This window comes from Crassostrea angulata, chromosome 5 (genome assembly GCF_025612915.1).
Source record: "Crassostrea angulata isolate pt1a10 chromosome 5, ASM2561291v2, whole genome shotgun sequence".
Lineage (NCBI taxonomy): Eukaryota > Metazoa > Mollusca > Bivalvia > Ostreida > Ostreidae > Magallana > Magallana angulata.
In genome coordinates, this window is record NC_069115.1 from 18,349,685 (window position 1) to 18,362,324 (window position 12,640).

Consider the following 12,640-nt stretch of genomic DNA (forward strand, 5'->3'; position numbering starts at 1 on the left):
TTAGTGCACAACAAGGCAAATTAATGCACACAGTTCTCATCAGAGCAAGTGAAAAAAAAAAGATTCTGGATCTACATTTAATAGAAAGAGTTATTTTGCCAGAAAATTGTACATGCAGATAGCAAACTATGTACATATAGTGATTTGATATCAGTCTCATATATTGATCAGAATGCTTGAATGTTGTAAACAATAGTTTTGTACCGAATTTTGCAGTTTATTATTTATTTTATCGGATGGCAGATTAAATTAGATAATTCCGGAAAAGTTATTATCAACTGGAATAGGTTCGTTAAGTAGTATCGGCCAATATTAGATGCACTCAGGTATCGCTCAGGTAAAGAAGCCGTACTTCAAGAAGGTGTGAACAACACAAGTAATAAAAACATATCTTAAAACAACAAATTTCAGTAGAACAACACAAATTTAATCACGACAATGGTCAATACATAGCCAATCTGTACAATCATTATTTACATCTGCACATTTTGAATGTTTCCAAACATTACAAAGCTTTTTCCCTAATTTAAAATCACAGCCTACCATTTCATCCACCCAATGTGGAAATCCACAAAAACTACAGCAATTAATTGTTAAAATCTTATGTTTTAAAACTGTAATGTCAGGAGTTTGTGATGAATTTTGCGGAAATTGCGTAAATAAACCATTTTCTAAACATTCTACAAGATGGTTTCTCATATACTTTCTGATTTAAAAGAGGTTTTAGTTTGAAATGAATTATCGGGATTAAAATAAAATTCTACAAGGTTAGCAATTGCAAATAATCCACAATCATAGCCATTTTCTTGTTGTTGATAATCTAAAATTTTAATAAGAATAGATGCTAAGACTATTTAAAATACAAATTTCGTTATTGTTATTTTGAAAAGATGTTACCCAATGACTTCTACCCGTATGATGTATCTGAACTGAAGGTGGTTGAGTATGTTCAAATTTTTTATCGCATTTCCATGATTTAGTTTGTTCGTCAAATAGTGGTGCAAAATTTTTTAACTGTAACCCATGTATATGTTCAAACTGCTTTTTGATTATATCTAATGAATAATTCACAATATCGGAACACAACCACCCTTTTGGATCTAAAATATTTTTCTTGTGCGAAACTTTAAGCCCAGAAACCCATTTTTCGTCTTGAACAACCTTATCGGAACCCTCTTTACATTCTGATTTTTTTAACGGGAATGTCGTCGCCAACATCCTCTTGTTCTAACGCGGCGGCGGGGGAATCTGGAGCTGGTATAACTTCCTTGTCGCAATCATTCGGTCGCGGTTTTTTCCTACCGGATTTTTTATCGTTACGTCTCAAACTATTCTTATGATAACAAGTACCCGTGGCTGGGATTGACACGATTCTTTAGGAAATAATGTTACTGCGTATTTTTTGTTATTATTACCGTTAACAATGAAAGCCTTTTGATTTTCGACAAAAGTTACACCATTATTCGCGACTGTCAATTTGGCTAAACACGTCTGCGATAAATTTGAATTATCAATACCTTTTAAATTTGTTTTGCTAATTTCGGGAACGGTTTCCGCGGAAATACATTCTGAAAGAAAAGGTACATGTTCATCGGAGCCGACATCGACATGTTCGTTGGAATTACAAATATTAGAGCTTACATACAGTAGTTGTAGAATTACAATCAGATTTTCACAGTGATTCTAAATTTTCTAAAGTACCACGCACATAATCAATAATCTCTTCAGGCTCTAAGAACTTGCTAGGAATTACAATCTCATCCTTTGGTATTTTTATACAAGAAAACATGTCTAATAATTTATATTGCCCTATACCTGCTAACCCACATTGAATATTGTAAAAATACCTATACTGCAACAATTGTAAACTTAATGTTAAAGCATCTACCGGATGTTCTTTACCGTTAACATTGTACATTCTTACTCACTTTGATGTAAAAAATTAAAATCATCATCCGATCCTAATTATCACGGCTTACACGGACAAGCAGTTTTTACATATAATTATATATATGGTTTTAATACATTCTAATTCACTTTGATTTAAACAATTAAATCATCATCACGGCTTACATTGCCAAGCAGCTTTTAATTCAATTTTAGCTTTGGTACTGCTCTACTTACTGTGATAAAAGCATCGTTGATATTTATTTTTAATAAATGATATAATAACCTTTTAAATAAAAAATAAATAACCCATAACCAATTTCCTTATCTTAATTTCGCGTATATATTGTTTCTTTTTAAAATGATGTTTAAAAAAGCAGATGTAAGATTATCTACATATACGAGTTCATGTAGTACATATATGTTTTTATTACAGGTGTTGTTCACACCTTCCTGTAGTACGGCTTCTTTACCTGAGCGATACCTGAGCGCATTAAGAAAATTTGTAAATTTTGAGTGTAAAATTTCCATTCCGGTCAAGGTTTTGAGCATTTAAATCCAGTTTAATATATAAAAGTATATACTATCTGATAGGTGTATTCCTAAGGATGAAAAAAATCTTGACCGAATGGAAATATAATCAATGGTTTTTATGATACAGGTGATTATTTAGAGATGACTGCACGATTACAGCATTCTTTTTTAACGAAAAATTTCCATTCCGGTCAAGGTTTTGCATACTAAATCATAAGATATCGATTTAATTTTTTCACATTTTATAGGCCTGGTCATTGTGATCATAAAAATCGTTTCCGAATGAAAAAATATTAAAAACTTTTTGAGATATTAGATGTTTTATAAAGTTGACTTCGTCATTCCGGCAGCTGATTTTTGCGACCATAGCTCATTCCGGTCAAGGTTTTATCTATCAAACATGTACCTATCAAATAAATTTTTACATATTTCGATAGCCCTCTATCCACAAATTAAAAAACTGAAAACCGAATGGTGAAAGCTTATACCTAACACAAGTTATCGACCTTTTTATACATGTCACTACGTCTATTCCGTCGCCATTCCGGCGAATAGACCTGCCCCAATAACCTTCACCTTGGGTCTTGGTGCGCAAGTCACCTTACCAGAATTTACTCAATAATGTTTTCGCTAACACTGAGGCAGATCTCTAGAAATTCGTTTGTCGGAGCGGTGAGATATTTTACATTTTCAGTAATGAAACTCTCATAAGTTAAATCATTTTCTTTCTTAAGTTCGTAATTGGTTGGAGCTGATCGGATAATGAACTGTTAAAACTGGTTGACAAGTTCTATCCTGGATCCTTATTGCATGTATTGTGTGTAATTATATTGAGTGCACATTCATTAATTCGTCAAAACATATTCTTGTTATACATGGATGATCTCTTTTAAAGTAAATGTTATGTGGAAAAGCTAGTTTAGCAACTTCTGTTCGATAGGAACGGAGTGGGGGGGGGGGGGGGGGTTTGTTAAAGGATTTGTATTTTGAGTCCTAACTTATAATTATCCGAAATAATACAGTGTTTACTTTTAATGTGTCTTAAATTTTTACATGTATGATATTGTATCAGCTAATATTCATTATTGTGCATGTCTATACTGATAGTTTTAATGATAGAGAAAGTCGGTTGTTCCAAGCCATATACACATTATGACAAGGTCAGGAGTTGTGAGAACACAAGTTTATTCAGAGCCCCAGACATTGTGACAATAAGTTAAACATAAAGTTACAACTTGTAACTAAAAGAATAAATTAAAAATAATGTATGTGTATGTGGTTCTTTTGACTGTTCAAGTCTATGTTATTAATTAATTATGCCTTAAAGTTTTCATTATTTTATGTGTAGCATAATCTTGTTCTTTACTTTCTCCCACAGAATGTTTCTGCATTCAATGTCAGTAAATACTCAACGGTACCTGAGGCCACCCTAGATATACAGGTTTGTCATGAACTATTAAACTGTACAGCTACGGCATATTTGTAATTTTTGAAAATGCCAGCTTTAGGATGAAATGTACACGTTTGACTGGTATGTCAGAAAAATTGAATAGCCAGCATGTACTGGGTATTCAATTTTCTTGTGATTTATGTAAAAGTTATGTAGAAAAGAGAAAGGGATTCGAAAATTTTTATCAGACTTCATGGTTTTAAATTGTCTGGAAAACTGAACAAATCATGGATATAAAACATAATTATCCTATCCTTCTCTGCCACCTAATGTTAAGTTGACATGCACATGTCATCATCCACATATATGTGCTGGTTGACATTACTGCGACAGAATACTGTGGTTTCATCAATATTCGTTGAATACCAATTTCGTGGATTTCGTTGTTGAGTTGATCCACGAAATTAAATGTTCACTGAAGTTCAATTTCAACTAACATTTTGTATTGATAGGATCATTGGCCACGAAATTACGTACCCTAACGCTTGAAACTGTGGTTTTCAGAAAATCCACGAAAATTGATACCCACGAAAATTAATGAACCCACAGTATCAATTTCATGTCAACTTCAAAGTGTGAAAGAATATCCCTTTTATTCAATGGATAAATTACAGTATTTCAGTGTTGAAAATGTAATATACTAATAGACATATTTTCTTCGAAATAGGTTTCATACAAACATAATGCTACACTATTGATATTCAGTGGAGAAACGATAGGTTTTCTACACATACTATTAAATATTAATATTTTATTTTGACATTGAATGCATGCAATTTTACAGAAGTGCACACTTCACAAACTAGAGCATGGTCCCCCGACCCAGGCGACCGTTACCCGGGAGGATGCAATCCGATTTTACCGGGACATGAGGACAGTACGCCGGATGGAGACGATGGCCGGCAATCTGTACAAAGCCAAACAAATCCGAGGCTTCTGTCATTTATACTCTGGACAGGTACTCAGATAATGGGTTTCTTGTAAAAGCACATTTTCAATTTTTCAATCGGCAGGGGTTTTCCATGCTAGTTTTTGGGTCTTACGGTACCTGAGTACCTGACCCATTAAATAAATAATGAAAGGTATTGTTTTCCCTATTTTTGGCTCTTTTTTTTTATCAAGTAAGTCTGAATAGATTCTGAAGGATAATCAAATCAAGTTAAGTCCTTAATTTCAAAATAGCTTGTCCTTTGTATCTAAATCTGAATACTTGATGCATTGAAATTCCCTTTTCCTTAAAAGTTAAGACATAGGCCATAGTCTGAAAACTCAGGAAAACCTCTGTTTACTGAACAGTATTTGACATGTAAATGATGATATAATATATGCCATGTATACTGGGTTATTTTATATAACTAGGCTAAGTAAAATTCAAATTCCATGTATAAACCATTGGTTGATAATTGGTTATTATTAGTTTGAAAAATTATTGAGTAAAAATGTCATTGGCATGCCTACCGGTATACTATATGTAAAATCTCGAAAATTAATAAAGCTGATGTCTTTATTTGATTTGGATAACACAAATAGCCTAGTCCTTGTAGTTTCAAACTGCTTTCTTCATGTTAGAGATACTTTTTGCTCTGAAATGGCTTTTCTCGCTCTGTTTTGCAATAACTGAATGTTCCCATGCATCCTTTTTTACCACTGCATGATAGCAAGCATTCTCGTTTTTTTCGTTTAGAATCAATCTAGTTGTATAGTTTGGATATTCTTAAAGAGATGAAAGTTTATACATGTATAATGCTTGATCTTTGTCCGATTTTTGTCAACTTAAAAAATATGTAGTCATTAGATCTATTTTCATGTAGATTTTGGACAATATATTTTTTCATTTAATTAGGAAAACAAATCAGAAAAAATGGATAAAATATTTGTCTTTACGTACATGTAGTAGGCGACAATTACCTCTCATCGTGGTATACAATGTAGTTAAAACTTCTAAAATATGAAGATTATTAAGAAATCAAAATAGAGGACTATCATTAAAAAATTATAAAACCGTTTAGCTTTGAAAAGAAAGGAACTGTGGTAGGAAATTTACAGAAGTAATGGTAATGTCCGCTGTATAAATACAGGAAGCATGTTGTGTTGGCATGGAGGCCGCCATTACCCGAGACGATGCCGTCATTACTGCATATCGCGCCCACGGCTGGACGTACGTCCGGGGCATCAGCGTTCTCGGGGTCCTAGCGGAACTGACAGGTAGTACAGGGGAGATCACTCTTGGTTCCCCCTTCTACAGTCTGGGTTGCGGTTCTTTGTGTTCATACATGTAACAGCGTAACTGGAGTGTGTATAATCATAGATCATTCTAACATTGTGTTTATAGATTTCACTCTTTTGTGATAAAGGCCTTATAGTTTATATTAACTATGCATGCTTGTGGTGTGTGGGGTGAAATCATTCATGTTAACTTATTGTTTGGAATTCGTGCATGCCAAATGAATTTTAAAAGGTTGCAGTGTGTTGCACTTAGAATTAATATCCTAGCTTTTGAATACCACTGCTTTATTTTTAACATGTACAGCATAGCTACTGCACAATATTCACAGGTAACATATACATTCTTTCATCAATAATACATCAATCATATTAAACAATTTTTTTTTGTGGAAAGAAAATATACACAAACTGGTCTGATAATAAAAAGGAATTAGTGGAAAGGGAGAGGGGACACGGAATTAGTAGAAGGGGTAGGTAGTGTTATGGTTAAACAATTCACGGAGGGGAGCGAGAATTGTAAAAAGACAGTTATGGATGCTATATTTTTCCTCTCCAAGCTCTATACTGTACATGTTTCCCGCAAATTCCCTATAGCGTGCAGTCCCTAACCTTCTCTGGCTTAAAGCGGCATCTTGCAGCACCATCTAGTTTCTTCGACTCCAGTGTACATGGTTTTTGGGAATTGTTTTTACTGTAGGAGGCTGTCTGTGTAGGGATGGAGTCGAGCATTACGAAAGACGACGCTGTAATCACAGCTTACAGAGCTCATGGCTGGACCTACGTAAGGGGCGTGGCCCCACACGCGATCCTGGGGGAGTTGACAGGTAGAAATATTGCTGTGTCCCCCCATGAGATGGCGGGTAAACTGCATGCCCTGAAAATGTGACCTACATTGTAGTGACAGAAGGACAGAGATGTTCCAATTTTCCCTACCAGATTTGTTTTCTTTATCTCTATTTTGATTTTCTTTTGAGTTTTTATTTCTAAATTTGACAATTTTTTTTCAGTTTTGATGATTTTTTTTTAATTTTGAATTACAATTTAACCATCTTCATTCTTATTGATGCACTAGCATTATATTAGAATCATCATTACCAGTATTTTATTTAAACAAAGTTACTAACCACAACTAAAACATGTATAAGAAATTACACAATACTAATACGATACCATAATTCTTTCATGACAGTAATGTGAAATGATGAAAGCATTTTTATACTTTTCATCTATTGATATACATCTTTATACCCCCGCTCCGAAGGAGAGGGGGTATACTGTTTTACCCTTGTGTGTCTGTCTGTCCGTCCGTCCGTCCGTCCGTCTGTCTGTCTGTCTGTCTGTCTGTCCGTCTGTCTGTCCGTCCGTAACAAAAATTTCTGTCGCATTTATCTCAGCAACTATTTATCGCAGATGCTTGAAATTTTAACACAGTGTTTGTTAAGGCATGCCATATCGTGGGATATATTTTTGTACCAATCGGACGTCAACTTCCTGTTAAATGACGACTTTGCTTATTTTTTAACCAAAATTTTCAAACAAATTTTCGTCAAAGATTTCTCAGCAACTGTTTATCGCAGATGCTTGAAATTTTTACACAGTATTTGTATAGGCATGCCATATCGTGGGATATATTTTTGTACCAATCAGACGTCAACTTCCTGTTAAATGACGACTTTGTTTATTTTTAGCAAAACTTTTCAAACAAATTTCCGTCAAAGAATTCTCAGCAACTGTTTACCGCAGATGCTTGAAATTTTTACACAGTATTTGTATAGGCATGCTATATCGTGGGATATATTTTTGTACCAATCAGACGTCAACTTCCTGTTAAATGACGACTTTGCTTATTTTTTAACCAAAATTTTCAAACAAATTTCTGTCAAAGAATTCTCAGCAACTGTTTATCGCAGATGCTTGAAATTTTTACACAGTATTTGTATAGGCATGCTATATCATGGGATGTATTTTTGTACCAATCGGACGTCAACTTCCTGTTAAATGACGACTTTGTTTATTTTTAGCCAAAATTTTCAAACAAATTTTCATCAAAGATTTCTCAGCAGCTATTTTTGGAGATGCTTGAAATTTTTACACAGTGTTTGTTTAGGCATGCCATATTGTGGGATATATTTTTGTATCAATCAGATGTCAACTTCCTGTTAAATAATGACTTTGTTTATTTTTAGCCAAAATATTCAAACAAATTTTCGTCAAAGATTTCTCAGCAGCTATTTATCGGAGATGCTTGAAATTTTTACACAGTGTTTGTTAAGGCATGCCATATTGTGGGATATATTTTTTTACCAATCGGACGTCATCTTCCTGTTAAATGAGTACTTTGTTTATTTTAGCCAAAATTTTCAAACAAATTTTCCTCAAAGATTTCTCAGCAGCTATTTATCGCAGATGCTTGAAATTTTAACACACTATTTGTTTAGGCATGCCATATTGTGGGATATATTTCTGTACCAATTGGATGCCAGCTTTCTGTTAAATGTCGACTTTGCTTATTTTGCATATTCACATCAGAGCGGGGGTATCACTAGTGAGCATTGGCTCACAGATATCTTGTTTGAATTTCAACAAAATCATTGTATCTTCCATTAATTTTACTGAAGCGATAAATTTAACTTGAACTCAAATTTTCTTGTATTGGGACCAATAACCCAAACTTCAATTTTCACTTCATCTACCTGGTAATTTACTTCTATCTGACAGTGTGTTATTTTTTGTTCTCCTTTAGGCCGAGCATCCGGTTGTGCTAAAGGGAAAGGGGGCTCTATGCACATGTACACCAAGAACTTCTATGGAGGCAATGGAATTGTGGGGGCCCAGGTCTGTTTTTATGTTGTCTCTCTCTCTTACAGTAATACTGTCAACAGAGTATTATAATATACATGTATGTTGATACAGATCGATGTATCGTCATGTTCAAGGAGATTTAGGACATTAAATTTTTCTTGCGCAATATCAAAGAAAATGTTGTATTGATCATTGATTAATTTGCCACATATTCAAATTTACAGTTAAACTTCGATATCTCGAACACTGATATCTCGAATACAATAAATATGTCGAAGTGATTTGTTACAGTAAGTCCCAACCACTTATATTTTAAGTATTTTACCCTCGATATCTCGAATACTCGGATATATCAAACTATTTCAACAGTCCCATATAGTTCGAGATAACGAAGTTTGGCTGTATGTATCCTTGAAACTGTCATTCAAGCAATAAAAATTGATGCCCATGAATAAACTATAGTACTGTATTCTCATGCCCCCACCAACCCCCAAGAAAATACCAATACGTAATATATATATTTGATTTCTCTGAGACAGGTGCCCCTTGGAGCAGGCATTGCGTTTGGGCTGAAATACGAGAACAAGCCCAACATCTGTGTGACCCTGTACGGTGACGGGGCTGCTAACCAGGGTCAGCTGTTCGAGGCCTACAACATGGCTAAGCTGTGGAACCTGCCCTGTGTGTTTGTCTGTGAGAACAACGGCTACGGAATGGGAACCAGCGTAGAGAGGGCATCGGCCAGCACCGACTATTACAGCCGCGGGGACTACATACCAGGAATGAGGGTGAAGGCTTTTTTCAGTTTTTGAGATGTTCTGTTAAAACTGTCTTTAGTAAAAAAAAAAAAAGAAGGTGATTTTTATGGTTTCAGAAAATTTGAATTTCTATTGAAACTTATTCAGATCAGTACATTGTAATATGGTAACGTTGTTGATTTCTATGGATTTCAATACTTTCATGTCCAACTTTGAAAAACAAATACGCTCTTGTTACAGTTAATGTAATGTGTCATTCATGATTTAATTATGGTGACATCTGACAAAATTAGCAGGATTTGATCCCCAGTTACTGGTAATTAAAATTCATTGTACTATGTGAGCCATTGACATGAAACCATAACTGTTAATGTCGTTTGTTAGATTGATGGTATGGATGTTCTGGCTGTCAGGGAAGCCACAAAATTTGCCAGAGAGTACGCCCTGAACAATGGACCCATCCTTATTGAGGCAGCTACCTACCGTTACCATGGACACAGTATGAGTGACCCAGGAACAAGGTATTGACACATTTTAAAAGGCAGGGTATTTGAATAAGGATAAAAATCAGAAGATGACCAAAAATATTTTAATGTTTTGTTCATAAGTTGCTTCGATCGAGTCAATTTTTGCTGCATCTTTTGAATTTATTTATTGCTAGATTGAAAACAAAATACTGTGGAATCATTAGATTTCGTGGTGGCTCAATTTTCGTGGAATTCGTGGATACCTCTCATCCACGAATATACACCCCCATGAACTAATAAACTAGTGCTATAAATTCATAATTCTTTTGGATGTATACAAAAATACACGAAATTACGTCCCCTCGAACCTGTAAAATTTAAGCAAACCATGAAAATTGGCCCCCATGAATTTTAATGATTCCACAGTACTCAATTTTCATGCTTGTAAGTCAAGATTGACATATAAATATGTTTTTCATGATTTATTTTTTAATTCATAGTACATAAATGTGTGATTAATGAAGGGGGGAAGCATAAAAAAAAAAAAAAAACTTTTTAAAAAAATTGTTCAGGTGTTTACTCTTCAAATTATCTTCAACTTGATGCCATGTGGCCCTTCAGGCCTTAGATTTCAAATCATTTATGTACCTTTATCGTCTTATATTTTCCATATCCACATGTGTGCCGGTTTACATCACTTGCTGTAGTTTAAGTGGATGATTTATTTTTGCTTCATCAGCTATCGAGCCCGGGAAGAGATCAAGGAGATGAGAGAGACCAGGGACCCAATCACTGTCTTCAGGCGCAAGATTTTGGAGTGCAATCTGGTGACTCCCGAAGAGTTGAAGGTAGATTATTTCCTTTGAGGGCATTATACAGTGGAGTTATTTATTTCAGTTAAATGTTTATTTACATTCTAATAGTTCAAAAAGTACTTGCTGTATTACAGAAAATGACACTTTTCACTAGACTAGTACCTGTAGATAAAAAGGGGTTTATTAGTAAATTTATTTCTGAAGGAATACAGATTTCTATGCACATTTTGTAGAGAGAATCTTTCACAAATTACCTTTCTTGTCTTAAGTCTGTAAGCCTTGACATTTATCTATTATGCCTACAATTGCATAATTCAGATTATTTTGACATATATATAGCATTTTGTAGAGAGAATCTTTCACAAATTACCTTTCTTGTCTTAAGTCTGTAAGCCTTGACATTTATCTATTATGCCTACAATTGCATAATTCGTCTTATTTTGACACTTTTTTTAAAAGTATAAAATCATTTTTTTTCCGAAAGAAATTTTATATGATAAACAAAAAGTCAGATGAGAGAAAAGTTACATGTACATTTAACGTTTGTTTATATAAATTTGTATATTTTAGAGTTCTTGACACCCCGTGATTTTTTCTTTTTATGACAGTACGTCACAACATGGCAATTTAATTTACTGTGAAACTGTTTTTGTCACCACTCATAGCACAATGGATATAGCTTCGGTCTACTGACCCGAAGGTCCCGAGTTCGAAAATAGCTGGGACCTCTGTTTTTATAAAAAAGGAATACATTTTTAGAAAGTGACTTTTTTTCTGTAATTTTTAAGTTGAAAACATGCTATAAATAAAGGAATATAAAAAAATCTTTTCTATTTTAAACTAGTCCAGAGGGTGTAGAAGACCCTTAAATTGGATATTAAATAGAGTATATTTAGATATATACACGTACTTCTGATCAAGTGATAGAGACTCTCTCTCTCTTTCTCTCTCTCTCTCTCTCTCTCTCTCTCTCTCAGAAGGCCTTACATATAGTTTAAGGTTTTTTTGGTCCTTTTTTATAGAAAGTAGATATAGAAGTTGACAAAGAGATAGACAAGGCAGCTGACCAGGCCAAGAAAGACCCAGAAATCCCCCTGGGGGAGCTGTACAACAATATCTACATCCACCCTGACCCAGACTATACCGTCCGGGGCTGTGACCCCAGCATCAGGGTCATTTCCCACTGAGGTCAGGGGGTCAGCGAGAGGTCACATGGTCAAAGGGAAGAAAGATCTATATATAACCTAATCATCTGGTGTTGTGATAGAGTTGACAGTGTCGGAAAAACAGATTGTTGTTATCTTTGTTTTGTTTTTGAATCCATATTGGAATGATAATACTCCATTATAGGAAGAGATCTTTTAATATCAATTATAGAGGTTTTATGATGTCAATAGTGAATTTAAGAATTAACATATCTCCACATGACTAGCTCTAAACAGCAACTATTACTGTGAATATTAACCGGTAGTGAAAAATTTTGAAGCATTTTAGTACAGTGATATTGTTCCATTTGCTAGGATTTTGTAGTCACTCAGTAACAGTTTTAATTTATACAAACAGTAACATGAATCAATTATTTGTGTATGCTATGTACATGTACATGTACTTTGCATTGATTTTAATTATTTGAAGTTATTTCATTCCTTCTGTCATTATATTATAAAGTATTTAAAGGAAATTAAAATATAAAAAATCAAA

The 12,640-nt window shown here is 34.2% G+C and overlaps 1 protein-coding gene across 2 annotated transcripts; it reads left to right on the plus strand.

The window, feature by feature from the left end:
- The first annotated feature begins 2,989 nt into the window (after positions 1-2,989).
- Positions 2,990-12,640, plus strand: LOC128185669 (pyruvate dehydrogenase E1 component subunit alpha, mitochondrial-like). 2 transcript variants are annotated; one of them, XM_052855292.1, is made up of 9 exons: positions 2,990-3,093; positions 3,800-3,862; positions 4,656-4,829; positions 5,950-6,076; positions 8,841-8,932; positions 9,439-9,687; positions 10,042-10,178; positions 10,864-10,972; positions 11,962-12,640. In XM_052855292.1, exons 1-9 carry the CDS (start codon positions 3,043-3,045, stop codon positions 12,124-12,126), a joined length of 1,167 nt encoding a protein of 388 aa, XP_052711252.1. In that variant the 5' UTR covers positions 2,990-3,042; the 3' UTR covers positions 12,127-12,640. The 2 variants fall into 2 exon arrangements, with proteins under 2 accessions (XP_052711252.1, XP_052711253.1); XM_052855293.1 differs by lacking the exon at positions 5,950-6,076 and adding an exon at positions 6,795-6,921.

What these genes read in the sequence shown, in the direction of transcription:
- LOC128185669 (XM_052855292.1), top strand. Translation starts at nt 3,043, where the DNA reads ATGTTTTCGCTAACACTGAGGCAGATCTCTAGAAATTCGTTTGTCGGA. An exon ending in GGTCCTAGCGGAACTGACAG is followed by an intron (nt 6,077 to 8,840) that starts GTAGTACAGGGG and finishes GTTCTCCTTTAG; the next exon opens with GCCGAGCATCCGGTTGTGCT. An exon ending in ATGAGTGACCCAGGAACAAG is followed by an intron (nt 10,179 to 10,863) that starts GTATTGACACAT and finishes TTGCTTCATCAG; the next exon opens with CTATCGAGCCCGGGAAGAGA.